The sequence below is a fragment of the Cimex lectularius genome, unplaced genomic scaffold, assembly GCF_000648675.2.
Source record: "Cimex lectularius strain Harlan isolate CLEC.00 unplaced genomic scaffold, Clec_2.1 scaffold19, whole genome shotgun sequence".
Classification (NCBI taxonomy): domain Eukaryota; kingdom Metazoa; phylum Arthropoda; class Insecta; order Hemiptera; family Cimicidae; genus Cimex; species Cimex lectularius.
This window is the reverse complement of record NW_019392664.1, coordinates 1,693,952-1,710,540: the sequence shown is the minus strand read 5'-3', so window position 1 is coordinate 1,710,540 and position 16,589 is coordinate 1,693,952. Positions and strand designations below refer to the sequence as shown.

Here is a 16,589-nt window from a genome sequence, read left to right as displayed (position 1 = left end):
ACAATCGCAACGCATCTTTTGTTTTTAATGCACTCTTTTGAGCAAAACGTTGTAATAAATTGTTAGTTAAATTTTATGAGCACAACTATCTAATAAATTATTTGTTAAACTTAATTGTTTTAAATAAAGTTACTCCTAACCATCATAATTAAACAATGTTTATAAAAACTTATGAATTTTTGATCTCGTTTAATTTGGTTTACATTAAAATAACATGTTGTAATTAATATAACGACAAAATTACATGTACTTAGTTTGAAATAAACTACAAAAATATGGGTGTCCTGTTCTGATGCTACCCGACGAAAATGGTGTAATTTTACCAGCAATTGTTAATTGTTAATTAAATTTTATGAGCAAAACCGTGTAATAAATTGTTCCAATTTTAGTATATGTACCGCCGAAGCAGGTAAAATAAATTGTTAGTTAAATTCATTATATCAAAAAATCGTATTCCGGTGTTTTGATTAATTTTCTACCAAACCATTAAAATTAATTTTTTAAATAAAAATTAATTAATTTTTATTCACAGTTAATTTGGTTTACATTAAAATAAGTATGTTGTAATTAATATAACGACAATAATACATGTTGTTTGAATAAAAATATGAGTGTCCGGTTCTTTTGTCTTCGACTGTACTCGATGCGACCCGACGAAAATCTGGACAGTGGGATCGCAGAGCGTCGGGTAGGTTAGCGTGGCATAGCATCGGGTAGATGTGCACGAGGGTAATACAACCTTATGGAAAATCGGAGTTTGGATTTGCGTCGGGTAGCGTTGCATGGTGTAGCATCGGGTAAGTGTTCCCGGCCTAAAGCCCCGATAACCGACCGGAAAGAAACAACTTAACAGAAGACTTGGACAACGAAGACTTCTAGAATGGAAATCTATCTTACCTTCAATACTAAACTAATCTTATGCAAGGCTTTAATGCGACCACTTTGGACATACGGAGTTGAACTTTGGGATCCGGCAAAGTCATCCAACATCCAGCGCATCCAATCCTTCCGATCAAAAGTCCTCAGACAATCGACAAAGCTCGTTACTATGTCATGTACCTCACTATCCACAACTACCTCAACTTTCGTTCGAACTGATCCGTTCCCGATTCCATACCAACCTCGATCCATCCTAACCCAAGCCCTGTCCAAGCATTCCCATCCCGAGAACCCGCTATGTTGCCTTAATCGACACGACCTCGAGACCTCCTTGCCCTTAATCCTCCACACAATTGTGAGAGCCAGCATTGGCTGGCTTCTCATGGCATATGTCCTCTGGGCGCAGCATTAGTGTTAGTGGAAAAAAAAGAAAATCCTTTTCGAAACTCCCTTATCGCTTTAAAGTACCACTTTAAAATGTTCAATGACTACAATCGCGTTGTTTTTTAGAATCCAAAAAGCATACTATGCCCAATATCTGGAACACTTTTTTAATTCCGTATTTAACCCCTGGGGATTAAACCGCTTTTGGATGGAGAATTAAAACAAGTTTGAAACCGAATTAATTATTAAAAAAAGAGTACTTAAAATTACCCAACTTATTTCTCCGTTCTGAGTTACACGTATATTAAAATAACATAAGTACTCATCCTTATTAAATTTTCACTGACAAATAGCGCAAGAATACAAGTTTTACGGATTGTAAATAGAAAAAAAAGACATTATGTTATGCGTTTATAAACTCATAGATATACACATCTGGTGAGGTCGTGGTTGAAGGCTCAGGAGAAAAACAGAATATAATTAAGAAGTAAACAACCGTCTGGCCCGTTCTTCTCCACGGCTGGAGGCAGAAAGTAAGAAAATCGTGTTTCGCTGTGTAAAACTGAAAGAATTACACAAGTCACGCAACTGGGGTCCCGCTAAGCATCCGGAGGCCGTTCCGTCGCGAACTAACGCTTGGGCACGGGCGAGGCATGAATTAATTAACAATGATAAAAGTGAAACTTTCCAATAAAAAAAAATATTTATCTTTGAAATATTGCAACATACTTAAATTGGATGCACTTCCAATTTGATCTAGTTTTGATAACTTTATTTCAGGCGCTTTGCCACACGCGAAGCCGTAGTTTGTCAAGCGAAAGGCACAGGAATTTCGCTTTTTCCTTTCTTGTTGTGACAGGATATTAAAAGGCTGGATGATCGCATGAATAAACAAGTCGTAATAGTTGAAAATGTCGTCACCCGTTTAATCATCAATTATCGTTTCCGGTCCGCTTAATATCGCTGGTTTATAGACTCTGAACCGTTATCCTAAGAAAATTCTGATTTTTTTTTTTTCTTTTTTTTTATGTGGGTATTTTAACTAGAAGGTTATATGAACTCTCGGAATTCGATGTTTAAAAAAAAGCCCATTTGAAAGTATGTCGGGTTCGAATGCAGGGCCGCTGGATTCGAACCCGGGACCTTTAACTTATAGTGATGGGCGCCGTGTCAACGCCTAAACCGTTGCGGCCACCGACGCCCTTTTGGATTGTCCGTTTTACAGATTTACTTATCGGCAATTTTAAGGAAAGATTTAAGATATTGAATTGTGTATGGACACTTTCATTCAAACCGAGTACGTATGATTTTTGGTCGGCCGTATTCGCACAAATTCGTACAGATTTCTCAAACATGGGACTGTAATCATCAGCCGTCAAATTCAAAAGTCGTTCGTATTCACACTACTTCGTACAAACATCCCCAGCCTAGGGAATATTATCAGCCCTCTCACACTGAAACAGACTATGTGCGATTTTTGGTCGTTCGTATTCCTTCAAGCTCTCCCAACCTAATAAATGTAAGCCCTCTCAGTTCAGTTCAGACCTCTGACTCGATCCCAACATGTTCGGATTTATTGCTTGCGACCTATGACTAGAGTGCGTCTTTTTCTGCGAATTTTCTTACATTTATTCTCAAATTTGTAATAATTATGAGAGTTACATCTACTGTTTGGTGTTTAGTGACCGTTAATTAATGATTATGTGGAGATCGTGAGATGCGGTCTGGTGTGACGTAGGTTTTAGAAAAACATTTTCTTTATCGTACCAACGTTTCGATCTTTATTGAGATCATCTTCAGGGCCTGGGATTTATAAACGATCATTATGTTTAATCACTTACTTTACTCTACTTTCAAAATTCACTACTGGGGGACAAACGGGTACAAGACTTTTCCAATGTGATAGATACGACTAAGTTTGTTGTAGTCGGTTCCAATATGATATCAATCTATCTAGAGGGTTGACCAGGCATCACTGTAGAGTTCCGTGATCGAATCGCAGCGACCCTGAATTCGAACCCAGAGTATACAAATAGACCTTTAAAAAAATAACCGTAATAAAAATATGTAAATATAAAAAATAAAAAATTTGCTTACATTCTACATTTTTTATTTGGTTGGCAAGCCTTTTCGAGCTTCCCTAATATCCTTCTTCCTTAATTTGGCTTTATTCCTTTCTAGTAGAAAATATTTTTTAAAAAACAGCCGAATTGACGTAGGAGGAGCTCGAAAAGGCCTTCCCAACTAAACAAAAAATAAAGAAAGTAAACTGCTTTTAAGTTCAATCACAAATAAAACACCAAACGAAATGAAAATAGACTAGCAGCCAAAAGAAAATAAACGAACAGTAGGACAAATTAATGCAAATAAAGCTCAAATATTGCTCAAACACTTGCTTATCTCCTTTTAAATGATTCGAACTCTAGATCGTTCAAGGTGTAAAATTATGTTTTATTATTATATTTTATGTTGTATAATTTGTATTTTCGTAGGTTTATGTAAAAAGTATAGCGAAGATAGGCAGACCAGTTTGTTCACGGATGTATATTGTGAAATTAACCTTGCCGACTTTGGTTTAATTCATTGATAAAGACAAGCAGTTTGTTAAGTTGTTTCATCAAATAATTCCACTTTAAACTTGTTTCATTGTAAATAGTTTTTTATAAAAATGAAAAGTCGCTGCTTTCACATTCTACAGTTATGTTATATGAAGTTTGTGAATTTTCTGGTTCAGCGCGTCTTGATCACAGTAGTTTGTACAGACGTATCCACATAACCGGACCAAGTCTTCAAAAAGGATCATCATATGTGTAACCATCCTGTTCAGGAAATTCTAACTCGTTGTTCCGACAATCCGTTAATTGCGTAAAACAACGTACGGAGCGTAGTTCCTCTCAGTTTGGCTTACCCGGTCGGTTGACGAAGAGCACAAAAGCACTCTTGTCTATTTGCCCCGTTCGGGATAATTCGATTTGCCGGATTAAGAACCGGCCGAGCGAAATGGGACAAAACAAGCGAGAAAACACTATTCCATCGAAGACCGTTCTCGCAATAATGAAGCAGTACCAGTTTCCCCCATTAAATAGACAGAGACACCCGATTAGTTAGTTTTTCTCACTTGCAAATAATCTAGAACATGACATATTAAGTATCAAGACACGCGAAACCTGTAACATATTCAAAACCGCAGATACTTATAAATAGTTCATCATAACATTCGGATTAGTCAATCTCAACAAGTACAGCATACAAAGTTAAAACAGTCCGTCACATGAAAATCATAAATTCATAATTACAGATTGAGCCAATGATAAAGACATACACCATTTAATTGAAAATGAATTCGACTCCTCGGAATACGTTACAAACCATTATTTTATTTTCCTATTTCTAATTGGAATCTAGAAGTCTAAAAAGCAAAAAAAAAAAAAAAAAAAAAAACCCCGCGTCGTAATTTGATATTAACTCGCCCAATTGGATTGCAGGGGGTTTGGGTTATAAGGAGGGTAAGGCAAGGCCTTGACTCCTTTCACTTATGTGAAATCTGGTTCAAACGTCAAAGATGCCCATGACTTTTGTCTTGCTGGTGTATTGCTATATTACATTATTATAAAAAAGCAAATTTTTTCTTTCACGTCAATAACCCTGCCATCCGTTACAAGTTCAAAGTGATTCACAGCTTCCGCAAAAAGCAAAGCGTGAGCTTTTGTTAATCCGATCTCAGAATATTTCAGATTGAATCGTTTGTTTAGGGCACACATGTGGACACATTTCCCGAATATGTCCACTTTCAATCACTTAAAAATAGGTCAGGAGTTCATTGGCTTAACTTACAGCCAAATCATGTTGATGTAGTCATAGCTGGATAATCAGGACACTTTTTTATGATATCAGCTTACGGTGACATTTGCAAAAGGAAAAGAGGCCGCTAAGCCGTCACTGTCGAGTGATTCAGTATCGCTGATGCTCATGAACTAAGTTAAACACATCTTGAAGCCTGGAACTTAATAATAAAGCCTTTGAATGCAACCTCTTTCACTGGGCGACAATATTTCTTCAACATTCAATAGTCTTTGTTTTCCAATAACGTCTCAGATTACCACGATCAGAGTATTCCTCAGCGTTATCAACTAAATTAAGTTAACTCAAGATCATATTTTGGAACAAATTTGTACAACTTCAAAATTGCACTTTCTCCTCGATGAAATTCTTAGTTTACGTGCTTTTAAAACGTCGTTTAAGAATTGTTTCTTTAAAGAAAAAACAGAACATAGCCTTAGGCGAAGAATATGTGGAATAATCGTGAGGAAGATTATTAAACAACAGCTAACACTTACAAAGCATCATTAATTTCGCGGACTTTACGCCTTCTTACGTTAAATACTTCCGTTTCAAGCATTCCCATGCTTTTAATCTTTCGGAAAAATCTTCCTCTATGCGTTCACTTACCTTTGGAAATTCGTGGACAAGTCTGGTGAACGAAAGTAGAGAGGATTTGTCCGCGTAGAGCCATACCCCCGTTGCTAGCACCACAGCGCCTAATATCTGCAAAATAAAACAAATAAATGAAATATAGACAAATAAATAGATTACATTTCAAAATAGAAATGTACCAAATAAATGTATGTCATAAATTAAATATACCAATGAGCAATAATTTTCTAAAAAATAAAATGTGGATAAATGGAGGGGAATAAACAATCCACTCATGGCACACCTATCCAATCACTGTTTAATATATCAATCATATTTTGTTTGGCCATTTCTATGGTCAGTGGAAATTTAAAACAAAAAAATAAAAAACACGAAACGGTCATGCTAAAATCTGCACAGTGCGATCCGAGTATCGCCTGAAGACCCTATGAATTTCAAACGAACTATTCCTCGGATAATTCGCAACAGTTCAGAGGTTCATGTTGGGATGTGAAACAAATCTGAAAAAAAGGCATGATGTTGTCCCCCTGACTTGTCAGGATTATTGTTCTTTTGGAATTCGGTTTACACGCAGCGGTACACTGCTTTAGTCAAAGGAAATTAAAATAATCCAGTTCAAAATTGGTAGATTCATGTAACTTGAAATTTTACAATACAATAAAAACCCTTACTACGTTAAGCCTATTGTAATGTGGTTTTAACGCAGCGATACACTGCTTTTGTCTGAGGAAACAAGAAAAGCTCAGGTACATTAAAGGATTAACCTAAAACCCTAATATTTACAGACATCTAAGAAAGACCTTGTACCTCAAAACCAAACATTCGTATTTTTTAAATTTAATCACGTTTATTAACAAAGTGGGGAAATTTTAAGACTTTTTAGTAGGGTATGCCATTGCAGATTCATCCTAGTAGTTATTACCATGGCAATGTTAAGGATGACCATTAAAAAAAGGGAACTGCATTGATTTTTTGTCGACTTAAAAGAGCTTAAATAGTTGACTCAAATAGGGACTTAATTTTTCTACAAGTTGCACCACTAGGAATCTCCATCAAAATTCAAGCCATTTAAACATTTACAAGGACGGAACTTCATCAGTATGATATAACCAAGATAGGGGTAAAACAAGACTTTGAGGCCTTGGCTCTTCAGTATCTTCCAAAACGACATCTTAAAAAAAAACTTAGATGAAAAAATGCTTCTAACACGGAGCCGTGGTTGCTGATAATCGAAAATATTTTCGAAGTATGATAATTCAACTAGAAAAACTGCAAACAACCTTACTAAAAAATCAAAGATAATGAGTTTCTGAAAACTTGCATCAAGAGAGCAATGGCTTTCTTCAAAACGAGAAGACTGAGGTGTCCGCAAATACAATTATCTTGGCATCATGTTGACCCCGTCTCTGTTGAGAGAGAAATTATTTACAATGTTTCAATCGTATATAAATTGAAAAACATGAGAAAAGGGAAAGCTCTCTGCGCGCTACAACATCCTTTGACATATTAAATTATAATTTTATGGCATAAAAAGCGCACAAATATAGGTGTTGAACAGTTAATAAATTGATCAGTCACAAAATCAAGGTGGGTACACTATTTTGGCTGGCTTGATCTAAATCGTTTGTTTTGCGCCATGCTCCAGTGGAACGACATAACTTCTTTTTGGATATTTTATACTCCTCAAGAATTGTGTAGCTGTTCCTTGTACCTCTTCTCCAATACATATGTTCGTGATTTCATGAAGCGCAGTTATTTTTACATGTCAACTACCGCCTGTGTCAAGGTGCAGAAATTTGTTCCGTATTGGAGTTTTTTATGTTTTATTGGCTTGTGTGACTCCCAGAAGGACAGGCATATAGCAACATGCGTTTCACGATGATGTAGGAGGTCATGAGTTTGTTCTTTATGCTCATGACTGGTTGTCTTAAGTAATGGGAACAGGACTGCGATAGCGGCTTTGCCTTTTCGTACACGGTTTTGTCAGTTCAGTGAAATTTAGTATTGGATCCAGTTTGACACCCATGTAGGTTACAGTTTTGAACCAAAAGGTCGTCAACTTTGTCATCAAAGGTCTGCGTTTGATAACGTCCACAGCTAGTCCCTTCTCTTTTTCTATGCGTCATCTAAAGGATAATCTGTCAAATGTTAAAATAAGCTTCAACGGTGGAACAGCATACTAAGATCGCAACTTTCTCGTATAATTCTGAAATGCTACGTTCAAACAGCGATACCCTGTTTTGGTCAAAGAAAAATAAAATCCCGGTCAAAATTGTTGTATAAATGAGGCTCAAAATTCTCAAAATAAACGGAAAACATACATTAAAAACCTATTCCTTTAAAATAAAGTAATTTTATGCCTAAACCTTCAAATTATACTATTTTACAAGAAAATTCCACTGGCTCTTGTTCCAAACTTATTATATAGGTATTATATTTCGTTCCATTGTTTCCAAAGCTTAATTTACTAATTGTAAGCCAAGTTTTGGCTTAAAAGACTTTATTCAAGGAAAAAGCAATTTGAATATTTAAAATCAGAAGAGTAGAAAAACTTTACATTTTCTTTATAATTAATGAAGATAATTAATGTAAAAAACAATAAGCACATATTTAAAAGGCGTAAAGAGACTTTCTATTCATCTCGCCCCCGTTCTTCCTAGTAACAAAAGTACTTTCTCATAATTCATTACTTTAAACGGGCATCGATCAAAAGTTGCCTCATAGATGCTTACGGTCTACAAAACATCAGCGCTGCAGGTTACACAACTGCGCGTTATAGTAACTACACCGGAAGTTAAGGCAGATCGATATGTGACTCATTTCGATGACAGTAGGCCTATTTAGATCAGAACTAGGTTTTATTTTGAAAATGGTAACAATGGCCGGTTGAAGCAGGGTGCGACTCGATTCAGTCGAACCGGTAATTTGTCATCCTCAGATCGACACCTGTGCACCATATTTTATTTAATCGTTCTCTTGAGAAAAATGGCTCGGATTTAAGAAAAATATCACTCAGAGAGTTGTTTAGCACTCTCGAGATCAAAAATAATAAACTTTATTACATCTTTGTCGTTAAATAAACTACCCTGTATCATAAACCGAGGTGATTTTTTCAACCATAAATACTGATGATTATTAAATATAAATATTTGTCTAGAATAAGTTGATTATTCTAGGCATAAGAGGCTTTGGCAGAGGTGTCCTGGTAACCGCATTTGTTTTAGACTTGCTTTCAACGCGCTAAGATAACGATCCATTTTCAGATCAGCGTGGGATGAAAAGCGCACTCTGTATAACAATATTATTCTAAAATATGGCATAAGAAAAGCCCAAAATTTATTAAAACAGGAACATGATGGTGTAGAAGGAATAATTGGAACCTTGTTAATGTGGATTTCCATTCGGGCAAACAATTATCTCTACTGTCGCAAACACGATTAAATTAAGCTTAGAAAAAACAGTACGCACATTGGTGAAAATAAGATACGTTTAATCAATGATGACGAAAAGGCACATTTTAAAGGGACAGCAATAGTTGTGGCACCCACCGAATTCTCGTTGAAGATAGTCGTCAGTCCAAACTTCAAAGCTTGTTATTCCAATATTATTTAAATTAAAATAATTTATTATTATTAAAAATTAAAAGTGAGAGAATATGTAGATATAGATGTAATACTCGGGGTGTAATATATCCTTTAAGAGCTATTGTATCTCCCGTTCTCTGCCTAAAGCACATCAGTGAGTCCTATTTCATCAAGAAACTTGATTATAATAGGCCCTGTTTCAGTGGCTCTTCTAGGTCACATTGTACATCCCAAAACACTTCATCCTGGCAAGTGTAGCACCGCAGTTTGTTAGTAGATGTGTTGGTGTCTCCTCTGCCTCTTTGCAGAATCTGCATGTGCCGTCTTGGATTACTCCAAACTTCTTTAAGTGTCCATTTTACTTGCAGTGTCCTGTTAAGAATCCTAAATGGATTCGCAGTTTCTTCCTGCTTCCTATGACACATTCGGTAATTTCTTTTCTTCCGAAATTTGTTAATAGATTCTTGGATTGCCTGTGTCCAATGAGTGAATTCCATTGTTCCTTCATTTTCGTTTTGTCCTTCTGCCTGAGATACTCATTAATACTGTGGGTTCCTATACCACACAAGGGTTCAGGTCCTGTCAGCGGTGTAGCAGCTCCTTGCCTTTCAAGGGTGTCCGCTTTCTCGTTGCCTTCTACTACCATGTGTCCTGGGACCCAGCAAAGGCTGACTTTGTTCTGCGCACCTAATATGTTTAATTTGGTTTTGCAGTTCAGCACCATCCTTGAACTAATATTTGAACTTAGTGCTTTGATGGCTGCTTGGCTATGCTCTTGTTTTTGTACCCTTTATTCAGGTTGAGTTGAGTACATCTTTCGATTGCGTGAATCTCAGCTTGAAAGATACTGGTGTATTTTCCCATGGGTTCTGAGTATTTGGTTCCAGGTCCAAATACTCCTGCCCGTGTACCTTCTTGTGTTCTAGATCCATCTGTGTACCAAAGGATGGTGCCATTCTTAAAGGAGGTGTTTCCCTCTCGTTCCCATTCTTTTTTGGTACCTAGATTTATTTGGAAGAGAATATGTAACTGGCTTCTTATTAATCTATCAACCGATAAAAACTTCTGTTTAAGTTCTATAGTAGTCAAAGTTTTATAGAGACAGCAAAAAAAATTATGGCACCCACTCTCTCACCCGACAAATTTTCGATACAGATAGTCATCAGTCATCAGTCCAAACTTGTCTCATTATTTCCATTCTTATTTACAATAAAATGATTTATCATTAATATTGGATATGTAAAACTGTCTTTTTCAAAATAACCTATCAAACAATGAAAAGCTTCTGTCAAAGTTCTATAGGTGACAAAGCTTTATAACGACATAGCAACAATTGGGGCGCCCACTATCTTACCCACCTCTCGATACTGATCTTGAACAGATCAAAAATTACTTTTTCCATCAAAAAATCGATCAAACCATGAAAAGCTTGTGTCATAATTCGTAATCATTATAAGATATCAAAAAAATTCTATTTATAAGGAGATAAGTAAAAAACCTACTATCCCACTCACCAAATTGTCAATCCAGATCGTCATCAGTTCAAATTTGTCTCATGTCTCATGCATCCCCCCCAAAAAAAATTGTAAAGCAAGAAATGCTTCTTTCAAAATTCACTGCCATTGCAAATAGTCAAAAGAATCTAGTGAAATATTTGACTAATTTTTTTAAGGACATAGTAAAACTTGTGACACCAATATGTGGCACCAATAGTACCAACTTCCGATATTATTGAAACTAATACATTTTATTATAATTATTATTTTTCAATTAGAAGAATATTCTTCTGCCAAAATTCGCTGAATTTTAAATTTTAAAAATCTAATCTAGTGAAATACTTAATTTATTAAGCCTAGAATGAAAGATAGCTTTAGAAATAAACAGACAGGGCTTTTAATTAACAGATTTCTTTATCAAGATTTTTTTTGTATAAATACAATACCTTTCGTATGTACTGAAAACACCTGAATGCAGGGAAAATTGAAAAAGAATCATGATATTGCCGTTGAATCTTTAAAATTTTGCTCGGTAAAAAAGTTCACCGTGACGTGACCTACTTTTTCAAACAAGACAAAATAAATGAGACGTGAAAGAAATAGCTACGTGAATTATTTAATAGAAACATAGCGGTTTTTATCCGTGACAACGTAACAATTCGTATTTCGTTGATGACGCGATGAAAATTGCCCAACTTGAGATGGGACGTGCAATCTCGCCCACCGTATTTGACGGAAGAGAGACTCTCTCGTTGATATTAAATTTTAATCTAATGGAATATGTAAAAATGCCATATAACATCAGTCCTCCTAATGATTGCCAATGCATGGAATCATATTTCATTGACAAAGCGGCAAAAGTTGCAAAATGTTGGTCCACCACTGTTGTGCCTTTAACCACGTTTCTCGCCATCACATAACTGTTGAAACTAATAAGGGGAGGGCACGAAGATGGGATCATCGATTTAAACGAAACATTTTGGTGATACTAATTGGAAAAATATTACAAATTTGTCTAAGCGTTCTTGCCAAAGAGACCTAGGAGTCCGGAAATTCTTTAAGTTGGTTTAGTCTAACTTTTTAAAATGTCTCTATCTTTTTGCGTGTATGTTTGAAGGTTACAATATATCAGTTGATTTTTTTAACCTAGGATAAGAAAATAATAAACAGGATCATAAGATTAGATATAAAATGTTATAAATATCAAATAGCGCAACGAGTAAAGTTCATTTTAAAAAATCAATTTGGATTCATCCTAAGCACCGTTTAAAGTCCTTAAATACGAATTTTTACTGCAAGCAACAAAGACTAGCCCGAGGCATTTTTTGCTTCAATGTTCTATTGTTCAACTAAAATGTGGCTAATTCCCCAATTTTTTGGTTCCAAACTAGTTCGTATAATCTGGAACGGTTAGTTAAACTATTTACAGTTACAATTTATTGTTAGTTGTACTGTCAAGTTGTGAGTAGAACTGTCGTTTTTAACCAATAAATTGATGTACTCATTTATTTAAGATTTTATCCAAATTTAACGTTATATCAAACGTTCGAAAGATTGATGGTTTTACTTTTAGCCAACGCCAGAAAGTTTAGATGTTATGTCATTTTAATTGAAAAAAAAATGATGAGAAAATCGATAAAAATACCACGAACGAAGAATTTTCAATTTCCCGTTTTAATTTATTTACAGAGGCGACGTTTATGTCATTACGTGTAATTTATAGGTCCTAAGCTCTGTCAAGTTTCTGATAGAAATAGTGGAATCATTTCGAAGTTATCACCGTATTTGTAATTTTCGAAAAAAATTGCACAAAAGTTTAAATTAATGGGTTTTGGGGATGCCAAAATCTAATATCAACTTTGTTTCTTGCTTAAAAAAATTAACCTATTCCGTTACCTCGCTCGATCAAAAATAATGTATTTTCTTATATAGGATACTCGTAATATGTCATCTGCCAAATTCAATTTTGACGTAGTGATCGAACGACTTAGCAAAGTGGGTTAAAATATTTGTTTAGAAAGAAACAAAGTTGATAATCGTTTTATGCACCCACAGAAACTCTTGAATACAAACTTTTGGAGAAAAAAATTCGTAAAAAATTCCGGCTTTGAAAATCTCAAAAATAGTGGTAACTTTAAGGGCACAGACTACAGGAGACCTTATAGGGCTTAAGAGCCGTGTAACCTACACGTAGCGGCAGAAACGTCTTGTCCGTAAATAACCGTTTGAGCAGGTATTTTTTTATTTTATTTATTATTATCATATCATCTTTATTTCTCTTACTTACATTGACATTATATCACAACGTTGTTAGTCATAAAAATAAATCTTCTCTAAATAAATAATTTTAAGTAGGGTGAGTCTATTCACTTTTTGGAAAAGATAGCATTAAGCTGCTTAAAACAGTCTGTGAGTAGAATTATCTTTTCGTTTTCTTCAATGGTTTTAAAAACGTTTAATTTGGATAAATTAAATTTGTAAATTTTTTTGAGTTATGAATTTTTAATTGGAACACCGGACACCAGCGGCAAAAAATTATTCACCATCCAGACTAAAAACTTTATTTATTGTGGAAAATTCGTCTTTAAGGGCTTTAAAGGGTGTTTACAATGAATCCAAATTGTTTTTTCTTTAAAAAAAAAAGTTACTAGAAACGTGTTTTGATTTTTGTAACTTTTTATTTATCTAATCTCATTTGTTACGTAACTGTTTATTTTAATCAAAAATTTTAACAAATCACCTGATACATAATAATCTTGAAATGCATGCGCAATAAAGGCAAAAAACAACATTAAAAAAAGTTATTTAAATGAACTTAAATAAACCTCGGGTCCTAGGTCCTATTGGCAAGCGTTTCGACACGTGCCTAATATTTACCGACCTAGTATCCCGAAAACATTCATTATAATCCCCTTGAAAAATAAATACAATGCTAATGAAACAATATATCATAATATTTGCTCTATTTCCTTTCTGTATCGTCCACCACAATGGTTGGCCATAGAGCCGCAGTTTGTCGTTAACCCACAATCAATGACAACCTCATGGACTATAGGGTATCAAAAGATATGCTCTACGGAAAACGAAAAAGATTTTTTAAAATGGTCACGCAAGATTTCATATGTCCCGACTATATCACCCACTTCAATCGTGCAATAATTCTAAGTTAACCTCACTTCACGCGAGTTTAACATTTTAAAAATTAAAATTAAACTTCCAGTTTATAGTAGTTCACATAAAGTGCACATAAAGCTTTTAAGATAACGGCAACATAATGATTCATATATCGATTCAAAAATTGCCGCACTCACGTTGTACATGTTACATCTTGCCAATTAAATTGACAGAGTCATGTTACGTTCATTTCCAGGCACAATTATATTAAAATTCAAAAATACTTTTGGATCTATAAAAGCTTTAAGTGCATTTTAGTCTTGCATAATAAACGAATTGCCAATGAACACATTATTTCCTGATAATAATTAAAACCGTTATTTGCAGGATCCAATTAAATGGTTCGTAGCTTATAAAGTTCTCATTCAACGAACAAGTATTTCTATGGGTACTTTTATTAATCGCGATTCCCACATATCATGGTCATTAAAAAGTTTAAATAAATTAATTTTGTGCTAATAAAACCAGTAACATTGCTAGAAGTTTTACAAGCTTTATAGTTTTTAATTTAAAAAAAAAAGCAATATGTGGTGAATTAATTAAAAATAATGAGAATATTATTTTAAATAAATAACGAAATTATTTCTTGATAAACCTTATAATTAAAAATAATGTTTGTCACAATCACAGTTACGCATCTCCAAATTTGCCCCATTCTTGGGTTTCATCCTGTTATCTGCGGTTTTGCAAATATAATACTTACGTTGATTGGAAAATTTAATGAAGTTTGAGAAATTTTATTTCCCTTTCGTTTCATATAGATTTAATATGTTCTGTTAAGTTTAATCACTTAGATCTAACATTTATTTAGAAGATCTTAATTTTGATTTGTACGTATTTAGTTTATGGCTTATTTATGTTTTACAAAGTGGAGTAAATAAGTAAACCTTTTGGAACATTAATTAATAATAGTGAGGTTGGACGTTAGAACTAGGTTAACAAGCAAGTTAAGACTTTTTGTACAATGAACCACGAATAATAGAATTTCGAAAAGAAATTACAATTCAATATCACAATACATTTAGCAAAGATTGAGACTACCTTTTGATAAATTTTTTGATATTATTTTTTTTTTTTCAAAAGACACTTTTAGCGTAGTGTCACTTGCGGCATTGAATTTCCCGCCAACCGTATTCTGTGCACATAGATTTGACAAAGTCGCCCCTTGGCACTGTTGTTCAGCGCTGATCCCATGATGTCCAGACAGGCACGAAACATTCGCAATAGTAAATTCATAATTGAGCCAACCCATCGGAGAGCCGTGGAACCTCAGGCATTGGAAGATTCATGAATCGACGCTTTCCACCGCGGTTTCCTCGGTTTTGATTTCAATACAGGAGCTGAGAACAGACGGAATAATTCTGCTTCGCGTCCGGTTTAAAGGGATACGCCGTTTTATCTGTCAATCAAGACAGATTATTTTAAAAATCCCCACTTTCTTCCCTTCTTGCTCGTCACAAAAGTTTCTGTACTTAGTATGAATTTTACCAATCAACGTTCAACAACATGAAACGGGCTAACGTGCGTGTGTCTCTCAATAAATGACGTGTATGAACGATTTAAAAACAACAAAAAAACCATAGTGGTTTAAATGCTCAACATTTTCTTATAAAATATCGGATTTGAAGTGTTTTCTTTCAGTGGATTTTTTCGATGGATTTATTTTTGCAAATTTTTACCGGACTGAATTGTTTTCTGTTCTTTCCCCTTAGAAAAGCATGATATTCTATTTTCACAAATGTTAGTCACTAGTCCACTAAATCATGAATAAATCATCAGGACGATCCTGTAAACTGCTTTCGCTAACAAAAAAAGTTTTGCGTAGATCTACAAATTTGATTAACAGCCGTTTCTTTTAGAAAAAGTCACTTGGCCGGGTTCTTATTTCAAGGAAGTTGTTTGTTGTCCGTTTAAATTTAACTCGACTCTTTTGATATTTGTTTTCATTGTTTGTTGTTTAGTTTAGGTTTCAAGCTCTTTTCCGTTACACCTTTCGGCTTTTCTAACTCAAAAACACTTCATTAAAATTCATCCAATTGTTATTTTGTATAATGACATTCAATGGAATTCAATAAAAATTTAGATAATTGTAAACAGAAATATATTAACCATTAGTACCACTACCTGTAGCCATCGTAGAATATTTCGGTTTTTTCATCAATGTACACTTAGATGCATTTTCTGCAACTCTCAAGTAATGTTTTTCCCTTTAATGAATTCTGTAGTGCCCTGAATATGAAAATCTGAAGGGGATCTTTTAGTTGTGAACGGGGGTCACTGCGTTTTCTCCGGAATCGAGAGTCCCAAATGTCTTGCCAATATATATAATTACAAAACAAATTTTCTGGTACAAAAAAATGGACACGTCAATCTACAAATTTCAGGCATTCCATTATAGATTTATTAAATGGTGATTCTGTACGAAAAGAAAAAAGTGGTTATTGAGAATCTGCTTTATTACTAATTACATAAGTATAGAGTTAAAAAAGAGGAATAGTTAGAAAATTGGCAAAATCTCATATTTTGTACACAGAAATAAATATATACCTAGGTGAAGAGAGTTTGATCAGAGATGCAAACAATTCTTCATAAGAATGTTTTCAAAAACCCTGACATTTGTGTGTCTCCGAAGAGCACT

At 34.5% G+C, this 16,589-nt stretch overlaps 1 protein-coding gene across 2 annotated transcripts in view; it reads right to left on the bottom strand.

Moving 5' to 3' along the window:
• Positions 1–16,589, bottom strand: part of LOC106662194 (mucin-3A-like) — a 110,635-nt gene that overhangs the window by 51,853 nt on the left and 42,193 nt on the right. For both annotated transcript variants that reach the window (XM_024225008.1, XM_024225009.1), the window contains one exon: positions 5,713–5,808. In XM_024225008.1, coding sequence (XP_024080776.1) covers positions 5,713–5,808 — 96 coding nt within the window. The remainder of the gene's footprint in view (positions 1–5,712; positions 5,809–16,589) is intronic.